Source organism: Hyposmocoma kahamanoa, unplaced genomic scaffold (assembly GCF_003589595.1).
Source record: "Hyposmocoma kahamanoa isolate Upper Pololo Valley unplaced genomic scaffold, ASM358959v1 76, whole genome shotgun sequence".
Lineage (NCBI taxonomy): Eukaryota > Metazoa > Arthropoda > Insecta > Lepidoptera > Cosmopterigidae > Hyposmocoma > Hyposmocoma kahamanoa.
The window spans coordinates 5,742,317-5,767,580 of NW_020653900.1; the positions used below are offsets into that span (position 1 = coordinate 5,742,317).

The 25,264-nt window shown below is 37.3% G+C and overlaps 1 protein-coding gene across 3 annotated transcripts in view; it reads left to right on the top strand.

Annotated features, from left to right (window-relative positions):
• The window catches only part of LOC113232498 (cGMP-specific 3',5'-cyclic phosphodiesterase-like), a 190,105-nt gene that overhangs the window by 51,058 nt on the left and 113,783 nt on the right, over positions 1 to 25,264 (top strand). For all 3 annotated transcript variants that reach the window (XM_026467246.1, XM_026467248.1, XM_026467247.1), the window contains exon 2: positions 12,846 to 13,551. In XM_026467246.1, coding sequence (XP_026323031.1) covers positions 12,937 to 13,551 — 615 coding nt within the window. In that variant the 5' untranslated portion in view covers positions 12,846 to 12,936. The remainder of the gene's footprint in view (positions 1 to 12,845; positions 13,552 to 25,264) is intronic.

Here is a 25,264-nt window from a genome sequence, read left to right on the forward strand (position 1 = left end):
ACACACACACACACACACACACACACACACACACACACACACACACACACAATTTGTGTTTTTAATATTTTTGTTACGAAGTATTAATAGTTCTTAACTGCATCTTTGTCGCATATTTCTAGATCGAGTCTGAGAGTGGGGGGTCGGAATACTGTAACACAGGGTGTCCTAGTACAGATTCCGCTCTCGCACAATGGTCAAACACTTGCCGTTTCCTTTCAACTTCTGCATGTATCTATTATAAGATCAATACCATTGTGATTGGAAATAAATAATGATGATGATTATTATTATTATCTGTAGGTGTACTAGCGATATTCGTATTTTCTCGGATTCGGAACAAATCGGACGCAGTAAACGAACGCGCGGACACGGCAACAATCGAACGAAATACTGACTAGTTCCAAAAAATCTTGCTGACAGAATAATGATGAGTTTTCAACGTTGATGTTGGTGAGGATGTTTTCAGTTTTCACACGCGTCTGGAGGGAGAGCGAAAGATTAAAAGTGAAAAAGAAATGCCGAATGAACCGGGAGGATCACAGAACAATAAATACAGTAGAAGTGCTTAGCGTGACACGTGCGCCAACAGTCCGCGGAGATCCGCAAACTTGAGCTCGGTCCCCCATTTTCGCTTTGTACGTTATGGTCGAGTTAATTATCTCAATGTAAAACCTCGAAAGTGCTTTGAAGTGCAATAATGGTAGTCGCACTTGCGAAAACTCTTCTGATTAAATGACACTGGAGACACACACTAAAACAATATATTCTTCCCGAAAAACAGCTACATTCCTTCGGCCACCGCCATTAGAGCCAAACTCTTCACAGTTCTCGTGTGTAATAGTAATTAGCAACTTAATTTATTAATACTTAGAACGAATGTTATTATAATCTATAAATTAAGTACCTTACTTTTAAGTTATATTACTTAATTTATGTTTTACCGAATCCTTTTGTTAACCATTTTGACGGCCTTCGTAGTCGATTGGTATGCACACCGGTTTTCATGGTGTTGCCATCTCTGAGGTCCCGGGTTCGAGCCCCGGTCGGGTCAGGGGGTCGTTTCAGAACTTTACGATAACTCGTCGACCGATTCGATTAGATATCGTACGATTTCATTTCATTTTTATTCTGCCTCCGTGGCCCAACGGTTACCATGCCGGACTGCCACGCAGAGGTCCCAGGTTCGATTCCCGGGCCGGGAGAAATAGTTGTATGGCCTACAATTATTTCTCTCGTGAGTTTGGGTGTAATTTGTGGTTGTCTATGTGTGTGTCCATGGCACCCGCGACACAGGGTTTTCCCTAGTGCGGGGCTATGTTGAGTGTGTGCGTTATTTATTATTATTATTCACAATAACCGAATCGAATGTCAAACTGTCGTATCCGAATCCGACTCGAAGGTTTTAACTCGAATGTTCTGAATAACTCGGAAAGCGCCCTTCGATTCGTGAACTATATCCAATCGAACGAATCGGTTAAGATATCGAAGAGTTCTGAATCGGAGTCCTGTGTAGAAAACTAACTTTTCTACATTGTCTCGGGTCTGGGTGTTTGTGGTACCGTCGTTGTTTCCGTTTTCCATAACACAAGTGCTTTAGCCACTTACTTTGGGATCAGAGCAACGTATGTGGTGTTGTCTAATATTTATTATTTATTGTTATTATTTTTATCGTAAATCATATATTATATTTTTAAAAGCGACTTTATACATTTCCTTACTGCCGCAATATTCTACCGATGATTTTTTTGACGTGTAGAGAATCAAATTTTACGTTCAGTAATGATAGAATATTAAATTTCATATATTTTGAGTTACAACACTATTGTAATAGCAGTGCGATCTATATTATCATCAGTTCAGTTTCTTTTTTCGTAAAATTGTAATTTTTTTATGATAGCACGTGACGGGACGAACAAGTCGTGCGCCTGCTGGTAAGCGACACGTCTGTCCATAACAGTTGCAGTGCTACTCGGGGCTTTAAATCGCAAAGATTTATGGGGCAGTGCCACTGCTCTCGTCACCTGAGACATAAGTTGACAAGTCTTCCCTTTGACGTTTCAAAACCGGAACACAATTGTGTTCACATTAACGCTTGTCGGCAAAAATAGGCAAAGTGGCAGTACTTCCCTAAACAAACCATTTCCCAAAGAGCTCCACTGCTGCTAAATTATTTTAACAATATGCCTTTTTCACTGAATTAAATTTACCAATTAAAGCGCATTCCCGAGCAAAATGCTACGTTAGCGATCTTATCTCCTTTTTTAGTAGTTATCTAGTCTAAAATTAAAAATACATTATATTTCTTTAGAATGTTGTCTTTTACCCTATGGTTATTTTTTTAAAGAGTAAATGTTTATGAAATCTCCCTCTAGAAAGCCCACAGAAATGAGAAAAAAATATTGAATTTATACATCTCTTTAAGTACAATTCAGAAAATTACACACACAGGAAATTAGAAAAATTTAATTAACTCGATAAGAAAACAATATAAGGGTCAACCATAGATATAGATAACTGTCTGTGGGGTCAACTGTGTACTTCTTATGCCTACAGTGAATATCTATATAGTTAATATGTATTATATAGGCTTAAGCAGCAGTTAAAATTGATTCATGAATGACAAGGACCCACTTTCGCTGTAGTTGCGTAAGCGACGCTCGCCACAATTGCTTTATTACCCCGTGTTGTAAATTGGATACACTGATACACGTATAACAATGCAACGTTCTATTTGAAATAACTACCTACCTACATATGAACTCAGAGCCAGATGGTGAGGTGTCATGATATAATTGAATTTCTAATGTCTACTTGGTAAGGTCTAAATTTCATGTCTTATTTTGAAAATTCGGTTTATTCCCTTATGAAGAAAAGCCTATATACATTTCGCACAGATGGCGCTACGGTAAAAAGTCGTTAAAAAACAAAGATCCGCAACAAGCACATAGAGAAATTCGTAAAGACTGCTGGTTCTTACCATAGCTCAGTTGGAAGAGCGTTAGCCACGGTTTGGCGAAGGCGCTGGTTCGAGTCCAGCCGGATCTAAAAAATTTTTTTTATGTTCGATCTTTGCATTAATTCCTTAAAAGCCCTATGAACTACTAAAGACATTTTCAAAAGCCTGGTAAAGAGGACATAAATAATGCTCATTCGTGATTAAAATTTGATCTTTTTGCCAAAGCTTTTTTCATAAAGGAAACTTAGAACATAATTTAAATACATTTCCTATTACATAATCATGGACATTTTTAGAGGAACGCTAAAAAAGGTTGAATTATGATGGCAACGTTCACATGCTCCACTGGCCACATATGCCAGAACGTATAATGGAAATCAAAAGACGATTGAAGTCATTCTTTTTTCAAATTTAACATTCTGCTATATATGGACAGTGGGTCATAATATGAACGTTGTTATCATAATTCATTCTTTTTTAGCGAGCCTCTAAATAGTTCGCTGAGTGTATGTATATACATAATATTACTCACCGAGGCGGACAGCATTGCAGATAATGTATTAAATAAAGATTAGACTTCTTTATTTTCACTCGGTGTTGAGGAAAATAACAAAACTTCTTTTGTCCATTTTGGTACAAATTTTTTGTGAAAAGATTTGAAAATATTTTGGACGCGTACGCCTAGTGGTAAACGTCACGCATCTCAAAGACCTGAGGAGCACTGCTACTACGTCTGTCACCAAAAGTTGAAAAGTCCCATGTGCCTGTAATTAAACAGCACCCTTAACCCTTCAAAACCGAAACGTAGTAATGTTCACATTACTGCTTGGCGGCAGAAATAGGTAAGGTGGCAGCACTTCCCTGGACGAACTCTTTCACAAGGAGCTCCACTGCTACTAAAACTGATAATGAGAGTAATATAGTTTTATGTAGGTACTACTAGTACTAAAAAAACTGACCTCTTGAGTCATTCATCCCCTAATTGGCAACCCTAAAGGTGGAATATTTTCTACTAATAATGATCAAAATCGGTTCACAAATGCTAATAATAAATAAAATAATAATAAAAATACAGTCGGAAAGAGAACTTCCTCCTTGTTTTGAAGTAGGTTAAAAACAAAGTAAATGTGATAGACAATCGCGCCAATTACCGAGATTTAAAACCATTGACTTCTAACACCTAGATGAACCAATTTACGAAAAACCGTTACCGAAACTTCCAATCGGAATTCGAATCTAGAATGTTCCTTGTTTATATTGTGTTTTAGTACTGACTCACCAAAGTCGTTCCTCTTTTATTTGTCCGACATTTTGTCTACTCTCTGTGTATCGCAAAGTGGACATTATTTCATTCGATCGATGACCCTCCATGAATATTTCACCGCGTGGCCGTCGCCGTCCCCAGGGATATAAACAAATTACACTTATAACTGATGATTGTACGAGACCACCGGCCCTTGTTTCGTTTTATTTTTACTTGTCAAGGCTACCACACACTTATACAAACTACCGGCCGTGGGACTAGACATCTGAAGTATCCTATGCTTGTAATAACGCTGACTCGGCTTAGTTACTCGATGACCTCGGTGACCCGACCACCGGTTTGTACTGCGGACGCTTGATAAGACGATGCCGCATTCGATTCCTTGTAAGACCAACGTGGGAAATTAAATCAATTTTCCAAATTGGTCCTAAGACAAATTTATTCGGACTGGTTCGTTCGGTAGCGCAGTTGTGAGAGCCTTAGCTACGGTATGGTGAAGGCACTGGTTCGAATCCAGCCGGATAGAATTAACTTTTCTTTGTGTTTGATCTTTGTATTAATAATTATAACTAGTAGGGTAATTTTGTAGCAGGAAACTCCTTGTGAAAAAGTTCGTCCTGGGAAGTACTGCCACCTTACTTATTTCTGCCACCAAGCAGTAATGTCAGCATTACTAGGTTCCGGTTTTAAAGGGTAAGGGTGCTGGTAAAATCACAGGCACATGAGACTCGTCAACTTACATCTGAAAGTGACGGGCGCAGTGGCAGGGCCACTCCGATCTTTGTGTTTTATAGCTCTGAGTGGCACTGCAACCGTTATGGACAGGCATGTCGCTTACCACCAGGCGCACGACTTGTTCGTTCCGTCACTGGACATCATAAAAAATTTATTTAGGTATGTATGCTGAAGGCGACCATACCCTATTTCTCTACCCAAATTCGCTCTGTTTTGTACCGTTATTCTTCTAACGTACACCTTTTCCATTATATGTAAATAATAAATAAAGTAAATGTATATTAATACATAAATGTCGATATGAAAACTAATGAACACAAATAATACACATATCCAAGCGCGGACATAAGCTTCCGCTTAACGATGAAAACTAATTAGTGAACTCTAGATTAGCTCACATACTCGTTGTTCTACGAAACTCTCCATTCAGTCTAAGATAGTTGCTTTGAGCAAAACTAGGGAACGGTATAGATATAAAGCGTTTATTAGCTATATAGAATGTTAGGTAATATTCGTAAGTTGTAAGTTGCTATCTAAAATTTGACTAATATTAATCTGGAACGTGACGTTTGAGTTGATTTTGAATTTTTTGATATTAGTTTTTGTGTTGTCAGATAATGAGCTATTAACTATTAACGCTATTTCGTACCCTTGTGCTTGTGTAATAGGCCTTCATTTGTAAAATAACCATTTCAGGACTGGTTTGGTATGTAAACAAGAGTTAGTGCAAAAACGAACCGCTTCCAGGTTCACCAGAACCTGCATTACCGTCAAGTACAAGTGCGTGACTATTCCTATGGCATGATGTGACACGTTTTGTTTACGCTGAGGAAATTATGAGTATCGAATTATGGCGCGCAAAAATCGTCTCTGCTTTCAAAATTCAAAACTTTTGAGTTAGGGTTTTCTTTATAAAAAAGCTATTGGTATTATGTTCTGTAAAAAGTCATGGAACAACAGTTATCGTTTATGATGTTTGCAATGTAGTCCTAAGAGTTTATTGGTATTTTACAAATAACCCACGAAAACCACATTAAAACCCATTATCTAGAAAAGCAGGTGGAGAAGAGCTATTTCAGTGACAAATACTTAAAAAGAACGAAATACTTTTTTATGGTAGGTATCAAGTGACGGAAAGAACAAGTCATGGGCCTGATGGTAAGCGACACACCTACGCATATCAGTCGCATAAAGTCATGAGTGAGTTGATCTTTAAATCTCAAAGACCTGAGGCACTGTCGTTACGTCCATTACCCTGGTGCATAAAATTGACAATTCCTATGTGTCTGTGTCTTACTTGCAGTAATGCTCATATTATTCCACAAGTAGCTCTACTGCTACTGTAGATTGTTGAAACACAGCTGTTGGTTTCTCGCTTTGATAGATAATGGACCTCAGAGAAAAAATATGTAACCTAAACTAGATGGTACAGACGGACAGGAAAGTGGTTCTTTTGTTTTCTCGTCAAATTTTGTAATTTGTTAAGGTGCCCACAGATTTGCTTGAGTTTTTGTGATCAAACAAAACGAGTAAAATTTTAAGCAACAGATGATCGACGTTTGACGATTTCAAAAAGGGAAGTGGTTCTCTATTCGACTGTTTTTGTTATTGTACGTATGTTAAACGATTACTCCGATATTTGTGAAACGAATTCGTTGATCCTTTTTTTTGTTGGCAAGTGAGTATCTCAGTAGTGGTCCGTATTTAAATATAAAGAAAATATTCCCATTTGGGGTGGAAAATTAGGGAATAAATCCTATTTATCGGATTTCAGGCACGGTCGATTAAGGCTCAACTCACACTGGCGCAGAGTCGAAGCGTCGCGTCGCTTCCAGTTTTCTACTATAACGCTTGGCGACGCGCGTCGTCGCGCGTCGACGCTCGTTTCCGTATTTGTATAAAACAAAATTTGTACCTTAATAATGGGAAAATAGAGATGAATATACTATAGGCGAAAAACATGACCCGTCGACTCTGCGCCAGTGTGAGTTGAGCATAAATGTTTTCAAAATAAAACTTAGCAATATAGATATAATTACAAAAACGTTTGAGGTAATTATTTTCGTAATTTGTTTACCAACATGTATGATCAGACGAAATTGAGTAAATGTGTAAGAAGCAGACGATCGATATCGTATTTTTTGTAGATTCCCACATGTCTATCGTCAAAAAATCGATCAATTCTATAGATAAGTTTACGGATCTGTGCTACGGCAACTCAGTGATAAGCAGACAATCTATTAGGTATTCATAATTCTCGTGAAACAAGATACGGCTCCTCTCGAATAACGATTTATATTCCTAGGACATTTGTATATATAATGTCATATAAGTACGTTAAAAGGCACGCCGTTACTCCAATTTTATCTCATTACCACAGAAGTAGCGAACTGGCGAGACAGCTAAAGCTAAGTAAATTATCCCCAACTACCCTTCACATTAACAACCTTCCATCAACACCATTTTGCCGAAATAATAGTAATTTGTCCCCTTTTAGCTAGCCGTAATACGACTAAATTGAGGAGGCTTTTATTCTTTATGGCACTAGAACCAACCTACCAATGCCATGATAACCATCTTTTTATAAGAAATCATTATGGGTTTTTAATGTTTTTACCAAGTTTATGACGTCACAGGCAAGCATATTTTTTTACCTTGGCCGGCCGTATTTAATGATTTGAATGATTTGTTGATGAGATTTGAATTGATGAATTAAAAAAATTTCCGTTACCATTTTTCCAATTGCTTTCTTGACCGAGTTCCTATTTGGTATAAATTATACCGACCCGACAATCCACCTACAGATCCTGTTTATGATGATGACATTTTAATGGTCTAGAGTATACGTTCCTTTATTTTGTTTGCCGAATCAGCTTTTTATGAAATACATTCAAAATATTCAAAGTAATATTAGCAATTTATTTATAATATAAGATTTTATTTCGAATTTCAATAAATTACCAAAGTATTTATATACTAGTAATTTGTTGTCGATTTCATTAGATTAGAATCGATAACAGTAAACTGGCAACACGATCCTTTAATAGCAGTAGAGCTGCTTGTGAAAGAGTTTGTTTTCTATTAAAATACTTACCGATTTTGGCCGTCAAACATAGTGAAATTACAGGCACATATAATCTAACTGTCTACTTTTGAATTGAGAAGCGATTCTTCTCCCACTAAATTACCAGCGCTCTACTTAGTGACTAGAACGTTACTCAAATATGTTAAGCATAGGGCTCGTTATCGACCCTGTATCAATATCTACATATAAAAATTCATCAGGCGCACGACTAGTTTGTCCCGTCACTTGATATTATATAAAAAAAAACAGTGAGGCGCCTTCAAATAAAATGCTTCTTCGTGGTAGCGCTTCAATCATTTTTAATTCACCAACTGTGACTGCAAAATTGAATGAAAATTAGTACTGCAGCGCTTGTTTAATGGTTAAGTTCCATTTGCATTAAGCTTTCCGGTTTTGAATGATCAGCAGATCATTGGAATTTTTCTTTCTACTGTTCGATCTTTGTAACAATAATAATAAATTACACCTTCAAATGCTATAATATTTTAATAATACATTTAGGCGAGAGATTTATAAGTCTTGCTTAAAAGAAAATAAGTAAAAACCAATTACATGAAAATGCGTATGCGCGGTTGCAATCTTTTTTTTTTCTTGTAATAATAAGTGATGGAACGAACAAGTCGTGTGCCTGGTGGTAAACGATACGCCTGTCCTTAACAGTTGTAATGCCACTCAGACCTTTTTATCACAAATATCTAGTTGACAAGTCCCATTAGCCTTTCAATTCACCAGCACCCTTACCCTTCGAAACCGGAACACAGTAATGCTGACTTTATTTATTAGGCGGCAGAAATAGGTAAGGTGGCAGTACTTCCCTGGACTCTTTCACAAGGAGCTCTACTGCTACTACCATCTTGGCGACGTATATGATTTGTACAGTTGATGCCCTAAGATACCCTTTAGCCGACCTTTTGGTTTTAAGAGCCTTCTTACGCACTTGTATTCAGCATTAAAGTAAGTAATCATCATCATTAACCCATTCATGCGAGCGTTTTGGCCTTAGTCCGACTTTACACGTTTTCCGAGAGTTGTGAACCTTCTTTAACGTGCTAATAAATTTCAAATTATGTTTTGTACATAAATTCCGCGAAATGTAGAGGTGCAAACATTAGGCTACTACGGCTTATTGTTACATGTATGACTTATTAATTTAAGTAAATATACATTAAAAATCAAACAGTTTCTTAAAAAACGTCATTCACTAACGAATGCAGTAAGGAAGTCGTACCAAAATGAATTTTACGGCTCACAGGTGAAAGGTTAAGTTTTTTCAACTCTTTTCTTCACGTTCATCTATTCAGAATCAAATCAGTAGGCGTTGACAGTACACTATAAAAATGTATTTGTGGGGCTGCTTTTATTAGATCGATACCTCCAAGGAACACTACGCCAACCTAATTTGTGGACCTGTTCTGTTATTATTTTGTTTTTGTTTATTTAATTTTTTGTTTTTTTTTCGAATTATGTTTTTGTTTTTTTTTCGGAAAATTGGGGAAGGACAATATTAGTAAAATAAATATTATTATTATTTATTAGACTGTTTACAAAAATAATAGAAAATAACCAAAAAATAAAGTTGGCGTAGTGTTCATTGGAGGTATCGAAATAATCTTACAACGAAATATCGCATGGCGTCACACATTTCGTGTTCCTTTTCCGACGTCGGAATATTATTTCTTTACTACATTGTGTCAGTTTGCTCCTTGATATTAAAGCCAATTACTTGTGCGTGTGATGTTCTGATAATAATTGTGTTACTTCCTACTCCCAGCATTTTGTTTTAATATTTTGTTTCGTATTTTTATACTTCGTACCCGTTTAATAAAGTCACATGTGATCATATGTCAAAAGCGATTTTATCAAATGAAAGTACATAAAACAAATTATGTATATGTGAAGTTTTGGAACCATAAAAAAGTTATCGGCTATTTTCGTTCATAGATTCTTACCTCGAGCTCCTGAAAAGTTGTAATTTTGCTGATATGACTCTATACTATACCAACGTCTTAGAGTGAATACCTGGCATACAAAAATCAGTAAAAGCGAACTATGACAAAAATCACATAGTACATTTTTACTGATTTTTGTTGAAGAAAATCTTGCTCAAATATATTATCAAAGAAATATAGAATCTGAAAGAGGTACAATTCAACCAATTAAAATGCTAACTGCAAACATTATCGCATTTACTATATTTTACACCACATTTTTATCTTCGTCCAGAAAATTACATAGAAATCACATACTAGGTATTCACTCTAACATGACCATATACATATATAGAAAGGATGCGACTTATATCGTAGAAGGTACTATATGGCCTTGAAATCAGAACTATGTTAGTGATATAATGTACTCGTAAATATAAACTATTGCTCTGAAACTTCTGATATTAAGAAAAAAAAACTTAATCTTTTTTTCAATAGCCCCGCACTAGAGGAACCCTGGGTCGCGGGTGTCATGGACCACCACAAATTACACCCAAAACTCACGAGAGAAAAAAATAGTTTTTTTTATAGTACCAAGTTACGGGACGAACAAGCCGTGCACCTGGTGTTAAGCGACACGCTTATCCATAACAGTCGCTGTGTCACTCAAAGCTTTAAATCGCAATGATCTTAGGGGCACTGGCACTGCGCCCGTCACCCTGAGACAAAAGTTGACAAGTCCCATGTGCCTGTAATTTCACCAGCACCCTTATCCTTCCTAACCGGAATAAGAAATAAACGTGGGCCTTATAAATATTTCTCCCAGCCCGAGAATCGAACCCGGGGCATCTGCGTAGCAGACCAACATAGTGACCGTTCGGCCACAGAGGCATTTTACGTTTATATTTGTATATACATATATTCTCTGCATTTTTATTCGTACTATCAAGTTACGAATTTTATTTCTGAACTTATAAAGTTTAACTTGGACCTCTTCAGACGAGGAATGAATAGGCATTACTTAGGTGTTCATGCTCCATCGTCGACCTCATAGTCAATTTCCATATCGTGGAAAGGAGGTCAAATGCGCACTGCGCATTTTTTTTTATAAACGAATACATAATTATTGTTTTCGATATATATTTTAGATTCTCTTCTCCCCCATAATCTAAAGTAACAGTTATTAAACAGCAATTTTCTTTCTTTTTTGTTGTATATACCTACACGTATAAAATTTTCGTAGACACTTAGACCCTAGTCGATAATCTATAACACAATAATGATAACAAATCGTCTTGGGACTAAAGTTGTCTCGTGTCTCGATAAGGCCCATGAACTTGAAAAACTTTTATTGTATACGTGACAAATGGCATAACACATACTCAAAACTTCTAGTGTATACGTACGGTTAATGAACTAGGGTCACCTTCAAATTTTTTCGAAGCCCATCTTGACAAAACAAATATAAATTACAACTTCTTTTATACGATCTTAGCTCCAGTATTATACTTTTTTTTAGAGAGTTAAGGAATATATTAAATTATATTTACATAAAGATCGACCACAAATAAAAATACCTTCGGCCTAACTGAACTCGAACCTGTAGGGCTAGCACGACAGGTCACGACTAGCGCGAGAGCGACATTAAGAGATAAACAGGCAGGGAAGCTAGAAGACGGGAGAACGCTTCCTTCTAGGTAAGCATCCCTGTCTTCTAAGGCAGAAGTTTAAATCTTGACCTGCATCACAGACCAACAGATGACAGAGATCAGTAGCAGCAGAGCTCCGTGTGAAAGAGTTCGTCCAGGGAAGTACTGCCACCTTACTTATTTCTGCCGTCAAGCAGTAATTAGAGCATTACTGCGTTCCGGTTTTGAAGGGTAGTAGTGCTGATGAAATTAGACGCATGGGACTTATCTCAAGGTGACGGGCGCTATGACAGCGCCTCTCAGATCATTGCAACTTAAAGCTTTAAAGTGATACTGCTGCTTTTCGAATCATGCGCAATATATTAGTATACATTAATATTTTATGGAATTCATCTACTTTTGTGGATAGTTATTATTATCAATCCATATATGTAGATACGTCTCACAATTCAGGCTTAGACCACCACGTTGGCCTATAGCAATTTGGAGACTTCATCGTTTTTCGAAGAATTTTATCAACTTTTTCCAAAACGTAGATTTTTATCACCTTCTACTTTGTCATTGGAAAAACATTGTACCACCTGCAAGTGCTTAATAAGCTATCATCATACTGGCCACTTTATAACGTACACGAGTATCGCTTAACACAAATACCGTTTATGCACCACGTTCGATACTGCCCGGACAAACAGTACTCAATTAAGGCATGGAAATGCCAAAGGGTAGTTCGGTAAAACGAGATACAGTTAATGATCAATTCCATGTAAATAACGTCAGAGTACTGAAACGAGGTGATAGAGTTTCGGAATGCATTAAGTAGAGTAAACATTTATCTTCGAACTCGCTTGTGCTGCCCGTAACCCAACGATTAGGCAAATAAACGACTTTGGTTTTGTACTCGGACTGTCTGGGAAAGAATAAATAAATAATAAATAAATAAATAAATAACGCACACACTCAACATAGCTCCGCACTAGGGAAACCCTGTGTCGCGGATGCCATGGACACACACATAGACAACCACAAATTACACCCAAACTCACGAGAGAAATAATTGTAGGCCATACAACTATTTCTCCCGGCCCGGGAATCGAACCTGGAACCTCTGCGTGGCAGTCCGGCATGGTAACCGTTCGGCCACGGAGGCAGTGTCTAATTAGTTCGATAAAATAAGACTTCCCCCTTGTTTTAGAATATAATAATTTGTAATTTTCTTTGACCACAGGTACCACATCCAGTTTGAAGACACCAAGAAATGCCGATCACCACCCCAGCCAAACCTCTCTCCCTACCTTCAGAAACCCACTAAACCTGCCATGACATCCGAAGAACCAATCGATGTAGAACCAAAGAAGTCAGGTGATAGCAATTTTGCCGAAGCACCTGAGAGCAACAAAGCAGACAAAAAACAGGACAGAGTAAGACAAACGAATGAATTAATGAAACTAGTCTACGAAATACCTGACGACCTAGACAGTATAGAAAATAACAACATGTTAAAGGAAAACCCACCGATTACTATTCTAGAGATAACAGAACAGAATGGTTGTGAAACAGAGCTAGATAGTACCAGGGAATGTGATAGTGATGTTACCTTTACAGTTATAGATGGATCTAGTCCAGAATTAGGCAATAAGGTCGTATACGACGATGTAAATACTGAAGTGGTCGACGAATATAGAGAAGTGATAGACCGGTCTACTCCAGACGATTGTACTGATGATGAGTTGGAAGAGTTGAAGAAACTTCTTGAAAGTAAGCCGAAGGTTCTGGAAAGGTATATAAGGGAATGTGCGACGACTGATGAAGTACATAGATTGCATAGTTTGACATCATCAGGGCCACTGTCTCCAAGGCCACACCACGAGGCGCGAAGTACTTCAGTGACGTCAGACCTGTTCCAGCTATGGCTCTCGTCGTCGCCGATTAAGGTAAGTGATAATGTTTATCATGAGGTTATTGTTTCAATGCTGAATGATCGTCGTGGTATAATGAGGCCATTTCTATTGTATGGTATTCTGACCATAATAATGCTATTAGTCTGTATGGTGCACTTATGTAGAAACACTGAGTTGGTTTTGAAGTTAAATTCTTTGTATAGTTGTAAAAATATTTTAAATAAACTAGTTCCTTGGGATTTTAGACTCCAGTGAGAACTGCGTGGTATTACATAAATTAAAAGTCATCGTTATTAAATTAAATTTGATGAAATGAAAACGATCCTACATGTACAAATCATTATTTATATTGAATGAGGCTGCGTCGAGGCGTAAAGCCATTGGTTTCATGTGAACCGATTACATTGATCAATCTCTTACGTGACCAAATTTTTATCATAGTATCCGTATGTTTCTGTCTGCATTCAAACACGTTTCAGCTCAAATAACACAATCTGTGTATTAGACGACATTTTAGTAATCTAACAACAACCCTTTCGTCGTATCCTCTATACAGATAGTTTAGGTCATAGTCTTCCACTCTGATCTGATGCGGGTAGGTGATTGCACACATTTTCCAAGGGTTGTGAGCTGTCTTCGACATGCAGGTTTCATCAAGATATTTTCTTCCAAGATTTGGAAGAGGTATTGGCTACTAAACATCAAGAAATTAACGTAAGTTATAATTAAAAGTATAGGTTTTAGTACCAGTAGAGCTTCTTGTGAAACAGTACGTCCAGAAATGTGCTGCCACCTTTTTTTTTCTTTTTTTTTTACATTTGACCTATATCTGCCCTTATAATGTGAGCGTTACTGAGTACGGGTTTTGAAAGACAAAGGTGAAACTACAGGCACATGGAACTTGTCAACTCTACGTCTCAGGGTGACGGATGCAGTGGCAGTGCCCCTCAGTTCTTTGCGATTTAAAACTTTATGTGGTACTGCAATGTCGTAGACAGGCTTATGCCGCCATAGACAATCGAAACGTCAATCACTCGATTTGAGAAGCATCCGTTCTACTAAACTACCACCCCTCTATGACAGTTTAGTGCCAACAGTAAAATTGCTACAGGGTACATATTCGATAAAATCTCGTCTCTCTAAAACGACATCCTGTTTAGAGTTGTGCAGAGATAGGAACTTTAGTTTATATATAGCAAGCACTACGTAGAAAATTAATTAACATGTGACACTGGCTGTCGTCAACCACCTCATTTACGTAAGTAATTTTCCCACTGAAGACAACGTATTTCATTAACAGTAGAGAACATAATGCATTAAACTCCCTTTACTAGTTCCAAGTGACTAATAACTTTACCATACCTTTACAATAGAATGTAAATTTTAACATATTGTGTTGTTCAACCTTAAGATTTAGTTCAAGCATTTTGCGCTAGCATCTTTTTGACAATCTTCTGCATTATGTTGCTGTGGGTACTTATATATTTTTATAATATATACACAATACTATACTAATAATAGGTACACACATATATATGTGTGTACCTATGTTTATTGTACGAGTATATCATCACCATCAACCCATTTGTAGGTCCCACTGGTGGGCACGGGTTTCTTCTCAAGCGAGAGTTTATCCCATAGTCCGCCACGCTGGCCCAATACGCTTTGGTGATTTTACATGTTTTCCGAAGGTCGTGAACCTTCTTCGATGTGCGAATTTATTACACAAATTCCAAAATACTCAGAGGTGCGAGCCCAGATTCAAACCTCCTCCGTCAAACCATTAGGCTACGACAGCTTATTGCATAAGTATTTTAATGTTTTTTTAAGTATATTTATTTTATACCATATTATTTAACTGTCAAATTTTGGTTTACATTGTTTTGTTAATTTTGTTTTAAGTGCAGCCCTACGTATTGATTTTTTTTTGTTTGACCCGAAGATTGAGCGGTAGATAATGCTTTATGGCTTTGTGCCTACCACTTATAGAGTATTGTGTTGTGCAAAAAGTTTAAATAAGATATCTTCACTTAATGAAATTATATTTTGTATCCTTACCTTATTTTTTGGCATGTTGCGATCGTGCTGTAAGTAGATAACCTATCTCAAAAGTTTGTTTATCGGCTTTTTTCGATTTCCGTTGGTTCCCCTCATCAGATTCTAACTTGTTGACAATGGGACCACTACGAGAGTACACCCGCTCAAACAAAAAATAATTTACTACAATTGACGGAGAAATCGGAAACATACATATAACCGAACGTATAACCTCCTCCTTTTTTTTAAAGTCGTTTAATAATACAAATAGTAGTAATTTATTTCCAATCACAATGGAATTCATCTTAAAATTCATTTAAAAGCTTGACTTACAATATGTTAGGCCATTGTTTTATAGTATTCCTTGTATATATAATATACGGGTTCAAGTACAGGTACGACCTACACAACTGAGTCTACAATCGTAAGCGTCTATGTACGGTTGAGAAAGTTGTCACAATAGCAGCGTTCCGGCTAAATCGGAACTGCTCGCAAAATGCTACACTCAAATTGTTGTCCGACTGTACAACTTGTATGTACATTACCTGTTTATATAGCGAAGGCAAAAGCACCATGAAGAAACCTGCATGTTGCAAAAGAAACTTCAACACATAAGCTCTCTTATCGACAATCGACCACGAATAAATCTTCCATTTAACGCTGGTGAAATTACAGGCACATGAGACTTGTCGACTTAGATCTCAGGGTGATAGACGCAGAGGCAGTGTCTCACAGATCTTTGTGATTTAAGGTTCTGAGTGGCACTGTAACTGCTATAGACAGGCGTGGCGCATGTATTGATCGTCTCTGGTATTATACAAAATAAAAACAGCACTGGTGCACTTACAGCACATTCCCTATTTTCCAGATAGGTATACCGAAGCTGTTGGCAGTGTTCGTGAAAGTACAGTGGTACTAACGTCACTTCTCACGTGGTAATGCCTATAGTAGCAAAACTCACTTTAGCGTCGTATTGTCGCATCGTAGAGTCGCGCGGCATTCCTATACTAAAGCCGTTGTGTCGCAAAGTGTAGCGACTGTTGACTGGGCTAATATAGACACATGCATTAATTTATAATGTAGCAAAATTGAAAAAAATATTTTTAAACATATAAATGTGCAAGGTTTTGCTTTAATTTTAGATTCTAACGACAGACGATACTTTTAAGAAAAGGTTTTCACGACTGCAGCATCGCGAAGATTACAATTTATAAGTCCTCGTTAATGCGAAGTTCTTTGAAACTTTTCGCTTGTATATTATTTTGAGAAAGACAAAATAATAATAATGTCTGCCCGCTTTATCATAACTAGCGTAATCGATATTTTTACCAAAATTGAGTTATTAATATATCTGTAGGGCTAGCACGACAGGGCGCGACTTGCGCGAGAGCGACATAAAGCGCGAGATACTGCTATTCTCGCATAAAGAGATCTCGCGCTTTATGTCGCACTCGCGCAAGTCGCGCGAAACGAGATCTACAACCCCTCTAATCGGTTTTTTGTATCTTCTTTAATTTCAGTTTTATTTTGAGTATAATCAGCATAATTGACATTTTTTACAAGAAAGAAACTTTAGAGGCCAATATCACGAAAATTATCCAAATGCAAATGCGTTAGTTATGACAAGGAGGGCAGATGTGCCAGACAACTACACCAATTGCCTGAACTATAACTAGGGCATTCCCTGTACTATGAGTTCCAGAACAGACGAGAACAGAAAACCCGAGACGGAGCCATCCAACAGTGCAAACCATTACCGTAAACACAAATTTTAATTTGAAAAATCAAAATTTGCCACCATTTTAAAATACAGTCGCAGGCAACGAAATTTATACACTTAGCTCTACTGCTACTAAATGTATATATGTTTAGCTCCTTGTGAAAAACTTCGTCCAGCGAAGATTTAATAAAAATTAATTTGCTACTCCGCGATACCAGTGAAGGTTCAATCGTGCGAAATAGCTGCGCATGTGTTCAATATTTTTCATGCAGTTAATTTTCCCACGCTCCCTCCGCATAAAATTTATAAAATAAGTAACCAATTTTTTTATTACCGTGAACTTCCGCAAAATAACGCCTGAATCTATTAATACTCGGGGAAGTCTGCCACCATACGTATTTCTGCCGCCAAGCAGTAATGTGAGCATGCCTTCCGATTTTGAAGGGTAAGGGTGTTGGTGAAATTACAGGCACAGTGGATTTGTCCCATAAACTTAAAAATACACAAATGGAACGGTTTTGTGTATACATATATACATACATGCACAAACCGTACGGTACTGTAGACAGGCTAGGGAAGCACTCCAACGCGCAACACTGGTTTATCCCGAACATTTCTTAAACTCAAAAGGCAAGAACTACGCATTCAAGCTGCCCTAACGGATCATGGTCTGTACCTTTTCAATTTACTTATCACGGACAACTCTCTATACGGAGCGTGCGTGAGCGCGCAAGCCTGATATAAAGCTCCGGCATGGCCAACTACAGGGCGAAGGGCGTCTTCACCAAACCCAGGAGCATAGATTCTTCTAGGAGATCTAGGTGATTGGCAGGAGTAGGACCTTGCACTCAACACATACACAATGGGCGCCCTTTGAATTGTGGACACCAGCCCGTTACACCATAACATACCATACATTTCAGGCCTTTTCTTATCGCAGTGACCAGTGACTATAGCCTTCCACTTGCTACAATCCTGACACACAGGTTTCCCCTCATCGACGTGCATCAATCCACGCTTATTACTTTATCGGTATACGTCGCGAAATTTCAATCAAATAATCACCGTAACTGTATATTCAATTATTAAAATTGTTTACCCGTTAAACATTTGCCAGTATGGACTATTATTTTGACATTTCAATGAATATTTCCTGTGAAAGTCCAATTTGATTGTCGTTATGTATAGGTACACTTTGCTGCAGGTGACCGTAGAAAAGTGACTATGAAATCTCCATTAAGATTTACTTAGAGGAAATTGTTTCGTTTTTAGATTCTCGTTTATTTCTGAAATATGTTTGTACTTAGGACAGGACCTTTTGTAAATCAGTATTTATTTGAGGGTTTTAGGCAGTGCTAACGAAGGCAATTTCGCTACTCCAATTTTCGAAATATATAGACACCGGTACAATTACCGAAACAAAAACATAGTCATCTGATATTATAAAATAGTAACGTTTACATTAAATTTATTTTTTCATTTTTTACATTGAAAAAGTTGGGACCAACGCAGAGAGGAGATGGTAGGTGAATGATTCGAAAGAACCAGGAGCTAGGAGACATTGTGTCTGAGCCCAGTATCATCGGTAAATCAAGTCTATAAGACTCCAAAAGCTACCAGAGTGGTGAAAAGACCCCATTTAGGCCGTCCTTGTCGTTGATGACCGGTTGGTCGGCCCAAATACCGATGGACAGACGAAGTGCAGAAAGGACTCCGTATCATGCATGCAGAGAACTGGGAGGACATCATACAAGACAGGGCGGTACTGGCACAACTCGTATCGGAAGCCAAGACCCACTTCAGGTTACTAAGCCAGCGGAGGAAGTAAGTAAGTTAAGTAACGTTTGTATTGAAACAAATGAGAATAAAACGTAAAATAACAATTACATTAACATCGATTTAGTATAGCTTTACTCAACCTTTATTGATAAATTGAATTTGAACAAGGTACATTTTTTTTACATTTTCTGACAAAGCAGAAACAGATGAGAATTTAAAAATTGTAACAGTTTCACATTGATTAAATAAAAAACACTTTTTTAATTAATGTTCACGAAATTTACAAGAACGCAAAATTAACATCGAACCACTCGACTAACTGGTATTAATAGGAATGAATGAAATAAACGAAAAAAATGACAAATCAAACCTAAAATAAAAAAGAAACATAACCGGCCCACTGGACTTTTAAAAAGACGCTGCAATATTTCGGGGATTTAACTAGTGTTTCCCTAAACGTGCCGGCGCGCGTGTGTAACTAACTTTATCTAGTTTCAGAGAGCTGGTGTGTTTATTTCGAATATTTGGAAGGAATTAATAGATTAATATATAAATATTAATTAAATAAATGAACATTATTATTATTTCTGAACATGCTCGAAAACCTTGCAAAATTTATCTATGAACTAACTGTCGTGATACGTTATCAAGTCGAGTAGCAGATACGTTAAAAGCCACTCGAAAGCATGACGAAGAATGGATAACGATATGATATAGTATTAACATAAACACTGGATTACATATCCAAAAAAATTGTTATGAAAAAATGCCAAGTTCATGCTACTCTAAATGTATCTCCGATAGAGTGCCACAAGGTACGGTTCCGAGGCCTGCATTTAACGGCGCACTTAGTAGTGCTTGCCAATCTTGTACACTTATACAAAAAGTGCCACTCAAACCGGCGTTCCACTTAATGGAAAGTGATTACCGCCACTTGCGATGAAGATAGGATGGTATCCTCAATGTTGCAAATGCGTTGCCAGCTGTAGCACGTAAGATCTTAAGCCTTGTGTGCGTATCATTGTATTGACTCCCCGTATCCTTAAATCTGGAACACAGCTGAACGGTTATAATAATAAGGACAATGGTCTTATGTAGGCAGAATCACGATACCAACGTTACCACCATTATCCCTTTACGGCCGAGGATTTTTGTTTTTGAAACCTAGATGAAACTGCTGATATATCGTGTTCTTTTGCTATACAAACTCCGGAAAAAATATGAAAATAAATCCTTTGTACATAGATCGCGGTTAAAACTAACTGCACGATCTTGGCGGTTCGGCCGCTACTCGTAAATTGAAAGACCGTGCGAATTCATTTTGAAAATTAAAATATGTGAATAAAACACGTTAAATACGAGATCAGGTTTATTGCTATAATCAGCCTTGCGTGTCTCATTAATAATTATCACATTTTGATATAGAAATCTAAGTACCTAATAAGAAAAAACGAAAAAAGTATTAAACTTAAACAAAAACCGTTAATTCAGTCGAAAATTATCGATAACCATCTTAACTCAAATTAAAATCTCAAATAATTATCACAATTTGAAATAGGAATCATACGTACGTACAAAATAAAAACCACTTAAGAATTAACTTCAAGTTAAAAAATAAAGTAAATTAAATAATCTTAACTCTCATAAAAAATCTGAATTATAATATTAACAGCAACAGTCTTTACTTGCTATGATAGACTGTAAAACAGTTTTGGTTCCTTGAGATACACAGGTAGACATTACATTTGATGCACCGTGTCTTAGTTCGGCTGCAACAGGTCTCCAATTGGCACGCCCTTGGTGATTTTATATCATCAAACATGGCCAAATGATTGTAGCCATCATATCTCAGGGAAACAGGTGGCTTGGCAGACCTGGCGTAATTTCTGGGTACGGTTATTTCACCATCTGAAGCATCAACTGCCGCTTCACTCCGCCTCTTTTCAGGTGCGTTGGTCAGCACCTCATGGATCTCCATACGAAAATCAAGTAAATCTTGTGTGTTGCTACGGAGAAAATTGTTTGCCTCGCAGTCGATTTTGTAAGCTCTCCATGAGTTTACAATTGCCAAATCAAAAAAATGAATGAGTACCTTAAGGGTCCACTTCTTGGTTTTTATGAACGTTCTATAGTATTCCATTAGTTGATCCAAGACGTCAACTCCCCCCATATGTCTGTTATAGTTAATTATTACTTGTGGAGCGGTTACGTCAATGTAGGACTGAGCTTTTTTCTCCCATCTTTTTACAATCAAGTCTTTATCTGACCCAGAGCAATTTGAAGCCAAAAAGACACTCTTGTTGTCTTTCCATTTAACAACAGTGACTTCCCCTCTCACCATTTGCTGGCTCTCTCCACGTGCCATCATCTTGTCTTGTTTGAATTTTAAAGTGGTCCGTTCTGGTATTCTATTTAACATTATCGTACCAGTACTGTGTAAGTTACGCTTACCGAGTTCTTCGATTAGTGGTATTGTCGTAAAATATCGGTCATGGTAGAGACAACTACCTGGAGGAACACTGCGGGATAAGTGAAGAACCACAGACGGTCCCAATCCAAGTGACATATCAGCCCCAAACATCGTCTTAGCCCCTCTGTAAATATCGAAATCTAACATCAATCCACTACTAGTGGTCAACACGAAGTTTTTCAATCCTACCGGGCGTGGCTTGTTCTTCACGACCTGTCGCAATACGCAGCGTCCTGTAAATGGGATCATTTGTTCGTCAACAGAGTAGAAACCTGGCACTCTTTCTTGATTATAGCAGCCTTTACGTATTTGGTTAATCATAGGTTGTACTTTCCACAAAGGGTTATCGTCGCCTGGTTTTGGCGTGTCACAATCTACTACGTGAAGGGCGTTTCGTAAAACCCCAAACCGATCGCGAGTCATTTTCGAAGTAATCATATCCATCGATATTCCTCGACGCCAGTACATCTTCCATCGTGGGTAAGGGATACAACCCATGAGAGCGTGTATGCCAAATAGTTTCTTAATTTCTGCTGGGGAAGTCTTCAATTCATTTCCAGTCTTTCTCAAATGATACATATTTGTGCAGACACTAATATGTTCAAAAAAATTGTCATCCATATACTCATTGAAATAATCAATCGGATTTCTCACCGCTCTTGTGGGACATGGTAAGTATTCATGAGACATGTTTTGAAATGGTATTTGCTTCCATGGTTGAGAAGCACGATTGGTACGACGTGTTTTACTGGTTCCAGCAGAAGATGTAGTGCATGCATGAGATGAAGCTGGTTGTTTAGGGTCAGACGATGTGGTTGCGACAGTGGTGGCAGCAGTCCGATTTGATTTGCGAATGGCGCGACTTTTGTCTGCGATCTTGTCTTTTTTGGCGGTGGTGGCAGTCCGATGAGTTCCTTTCGCCTTTTTTAGATTTGCATAATCTGGAGTTACAACTAAAGTACTTTTGGTAGTAGGTACTGGTTCTGGTTCATCTACTGCATTTTCTGATACATCGTTTTCAAGCCAGTCAAGGAGAGAAAATGGATGAACTTCATCTTCGACGTCGATGTCATCAATTTCAGAAATATTTCCGTCACCCAATATTTCTTCAATCTCATGGTCTATAAGTGGACGCCCTAAAAACAAAAAACACAAACTTCAGAAATAGAAAAATAACAAAAAATTAAAGAAAGATATAATTATTCTACAAAATACTGATTTACGGGAAGTGGCCGAATACACACTATCATGCAACTTTAATTTACTGGATGATAATATGACAAATTAGTGACGTAATTAATATTTTTTCTAGTAATTTAACATAATTGGTTCATTGCCTATTTAATTTAATCATTATCTCAATAATAAGAAGACAAATAATACTAATAAAAAAGACTTACGTGAGACGCTGCTCCCGCCAAAATACGCCGCCATCCTGAACACGAGCGCGTTGCCGACTGATGTCATTGTTCCGCTCCCCGCACGTCCCGTACGCTGCGCTGGAGTGTGCACTATCTATCGACGTCGTCCTCGTTTCGGAAAGTTGATTTACGCGAGCTCTGATTTTTTTCAAAGTTAGTTGCACCATCGTATCGATTCGGCCGGAAAGGGGTAAATACAAGTACACCAAATTACACTACATTCCATATAGACCACTGAACATAAGCCCAATAATATAGTGCAGCATTTCGATGCCTTACTTTCTCAAACTCGTATCTTATAAAGAGTGATTATTCAGGACACGCACAAACTTTCTATTACTTTTAAATATCTTGTGTGTTAATTTGGACGCATTACTTTAAGAATAGGTAAAAGCCAGTATGTGAATATGAAGTAAATGTGATGTGACATCAGCCTGCAAAATTTGTATAGGTATACAAATCAATTTTTTTCATTTCAGTAACTTTGTGCTTTAAGATACGAGTTTGAGAAAGTAAGTTAAATGTTGGATTAAAATTGTAGTATATAAAACACATCAAGACGACGTTGCCACACCTCTGAATTTATTCCTCGTTTGCGTCTACGGCGTCCGTAGGATAAAAATTGAAACGGGAGTCTTTCGCACAAAAACGCGATAGCCTTTCGGCGAAAATGGATTGTCCTTCGGGTGAAATAGTTCTTCGAGAGCAATGCAGAAAAAATACACTTCATTTTAATATACTTTTACTGAAATTATCTATCTAATTATCTTATCTATTGACAGGCAAATGGACCGGTCATCAATTATGAATATTGTAAACAGTAGTACAATTTCCTTATCGACTAAAAGGTAAAATTGATAATGCAAACACTTCATTTGTGTTGTTCTCGAGTCAATAACATAACATTCTAAACTTGAACACTCGCCTTGGAGAAATTATCCTTCAATGAGATTTTTGCTAATAGAATTGCGTGGTCATTAAAGTCCATAATATGTTTCATTATGATCGAAGATTGGTCATCTAGTGATGTTTGTTGTTATGGCTGTGTTGCCTATTTTTGCTTGCGTTACAGACTATGTCCACTTGCACTATTAAATACATCTTAAACCAAAGCTTAAATTGATTTATTAACATAATGTGTTAAGAGTAAAAATATAAAAAAATAAAAATAAATAAAAAAAAAGAGTGTTTTTTGCATTGCAAGCATTAGTTTAAGCCATTCTTAAATTTAGTACAAGTGAATATTAGAGTTTCGAGATGAATTAGCACATTAAATGAAACAAAAATGTTTAGATGAAACACATTAACACGGAAATTAACAATTTATTGTACGCAGAACAAAACGTTAAGTACTCTTATTTCTAAATTAAAAACCTTTCTAGGTAAAAGATACAGAAGCGTTTACGAGAAAGCGCTGGTGTTTACAAAGGTGATGATTATTTATATAGTCAGGGTTAAACAATAAAACATCACGTAGGTAGAATTCAAACGCTGTGTGAACGATCAGAATATTGCTGTCGGCGAAATTCGTCGGTAAAAATAAAAGGATATCGTTCGACGTTAAAAAAGGGCGTAAAAACTGTACTGTCGAAATGTGACGGGCGATGAAAAGTTTTACAGATTCATAAAAAAAAGGAAATGTGCAGGTAGGAGGAGGCTATCAAAAGATAATACTACGATCGCTTTTTCTTTTGATAAGTGAATTGGCAAGTTGAATTCTAACAAAGCCTTTTCGACTTCTTTTGAGGAATTTCATTGGTGTTCTTGTGCAAAGAATACGTATTGAAATTTCATCATCAACATCATGCACCCGGTTCTTTGCATGAGTGCACCAGAGAATCCACAGACATAGAGAAACGGTGAGATATCGTGAGTTGAGCCACATCAGCATCAGCAAATGATGTTTTCACACCGCAAAAGAAGTGTAATTAGGATATTAACAAACATTAACCAAATGGAATCGTTCAAGCCTCTTTTTATAAAACACGGCATTCTCTCTCTCACGTCAATATACATTTTCGAATCATGTAAATTTGTAAGAAAACAGGAATCTCTATAGTAAGTATAATAACAACCTTAAAAAGAAATAATCGAAATTTAAATTTGTGTAAAATTAGACTTAGATTGGTTCAGATTGGTAACAACTGTTAACAATATGAACTGCCTCAGTGGCCGAACGGTTACCATGTCGAACTGCCACGCAGAGGTCCCAGGTTCGATTCCCGGGCCGGGAGAAATATTTGTAAGGCCTACATTTATTTCTCTCGTGAGTTTGGGTGTAATTTGTAGTCTATATAATCTATGTGTGTGCCCATGGCA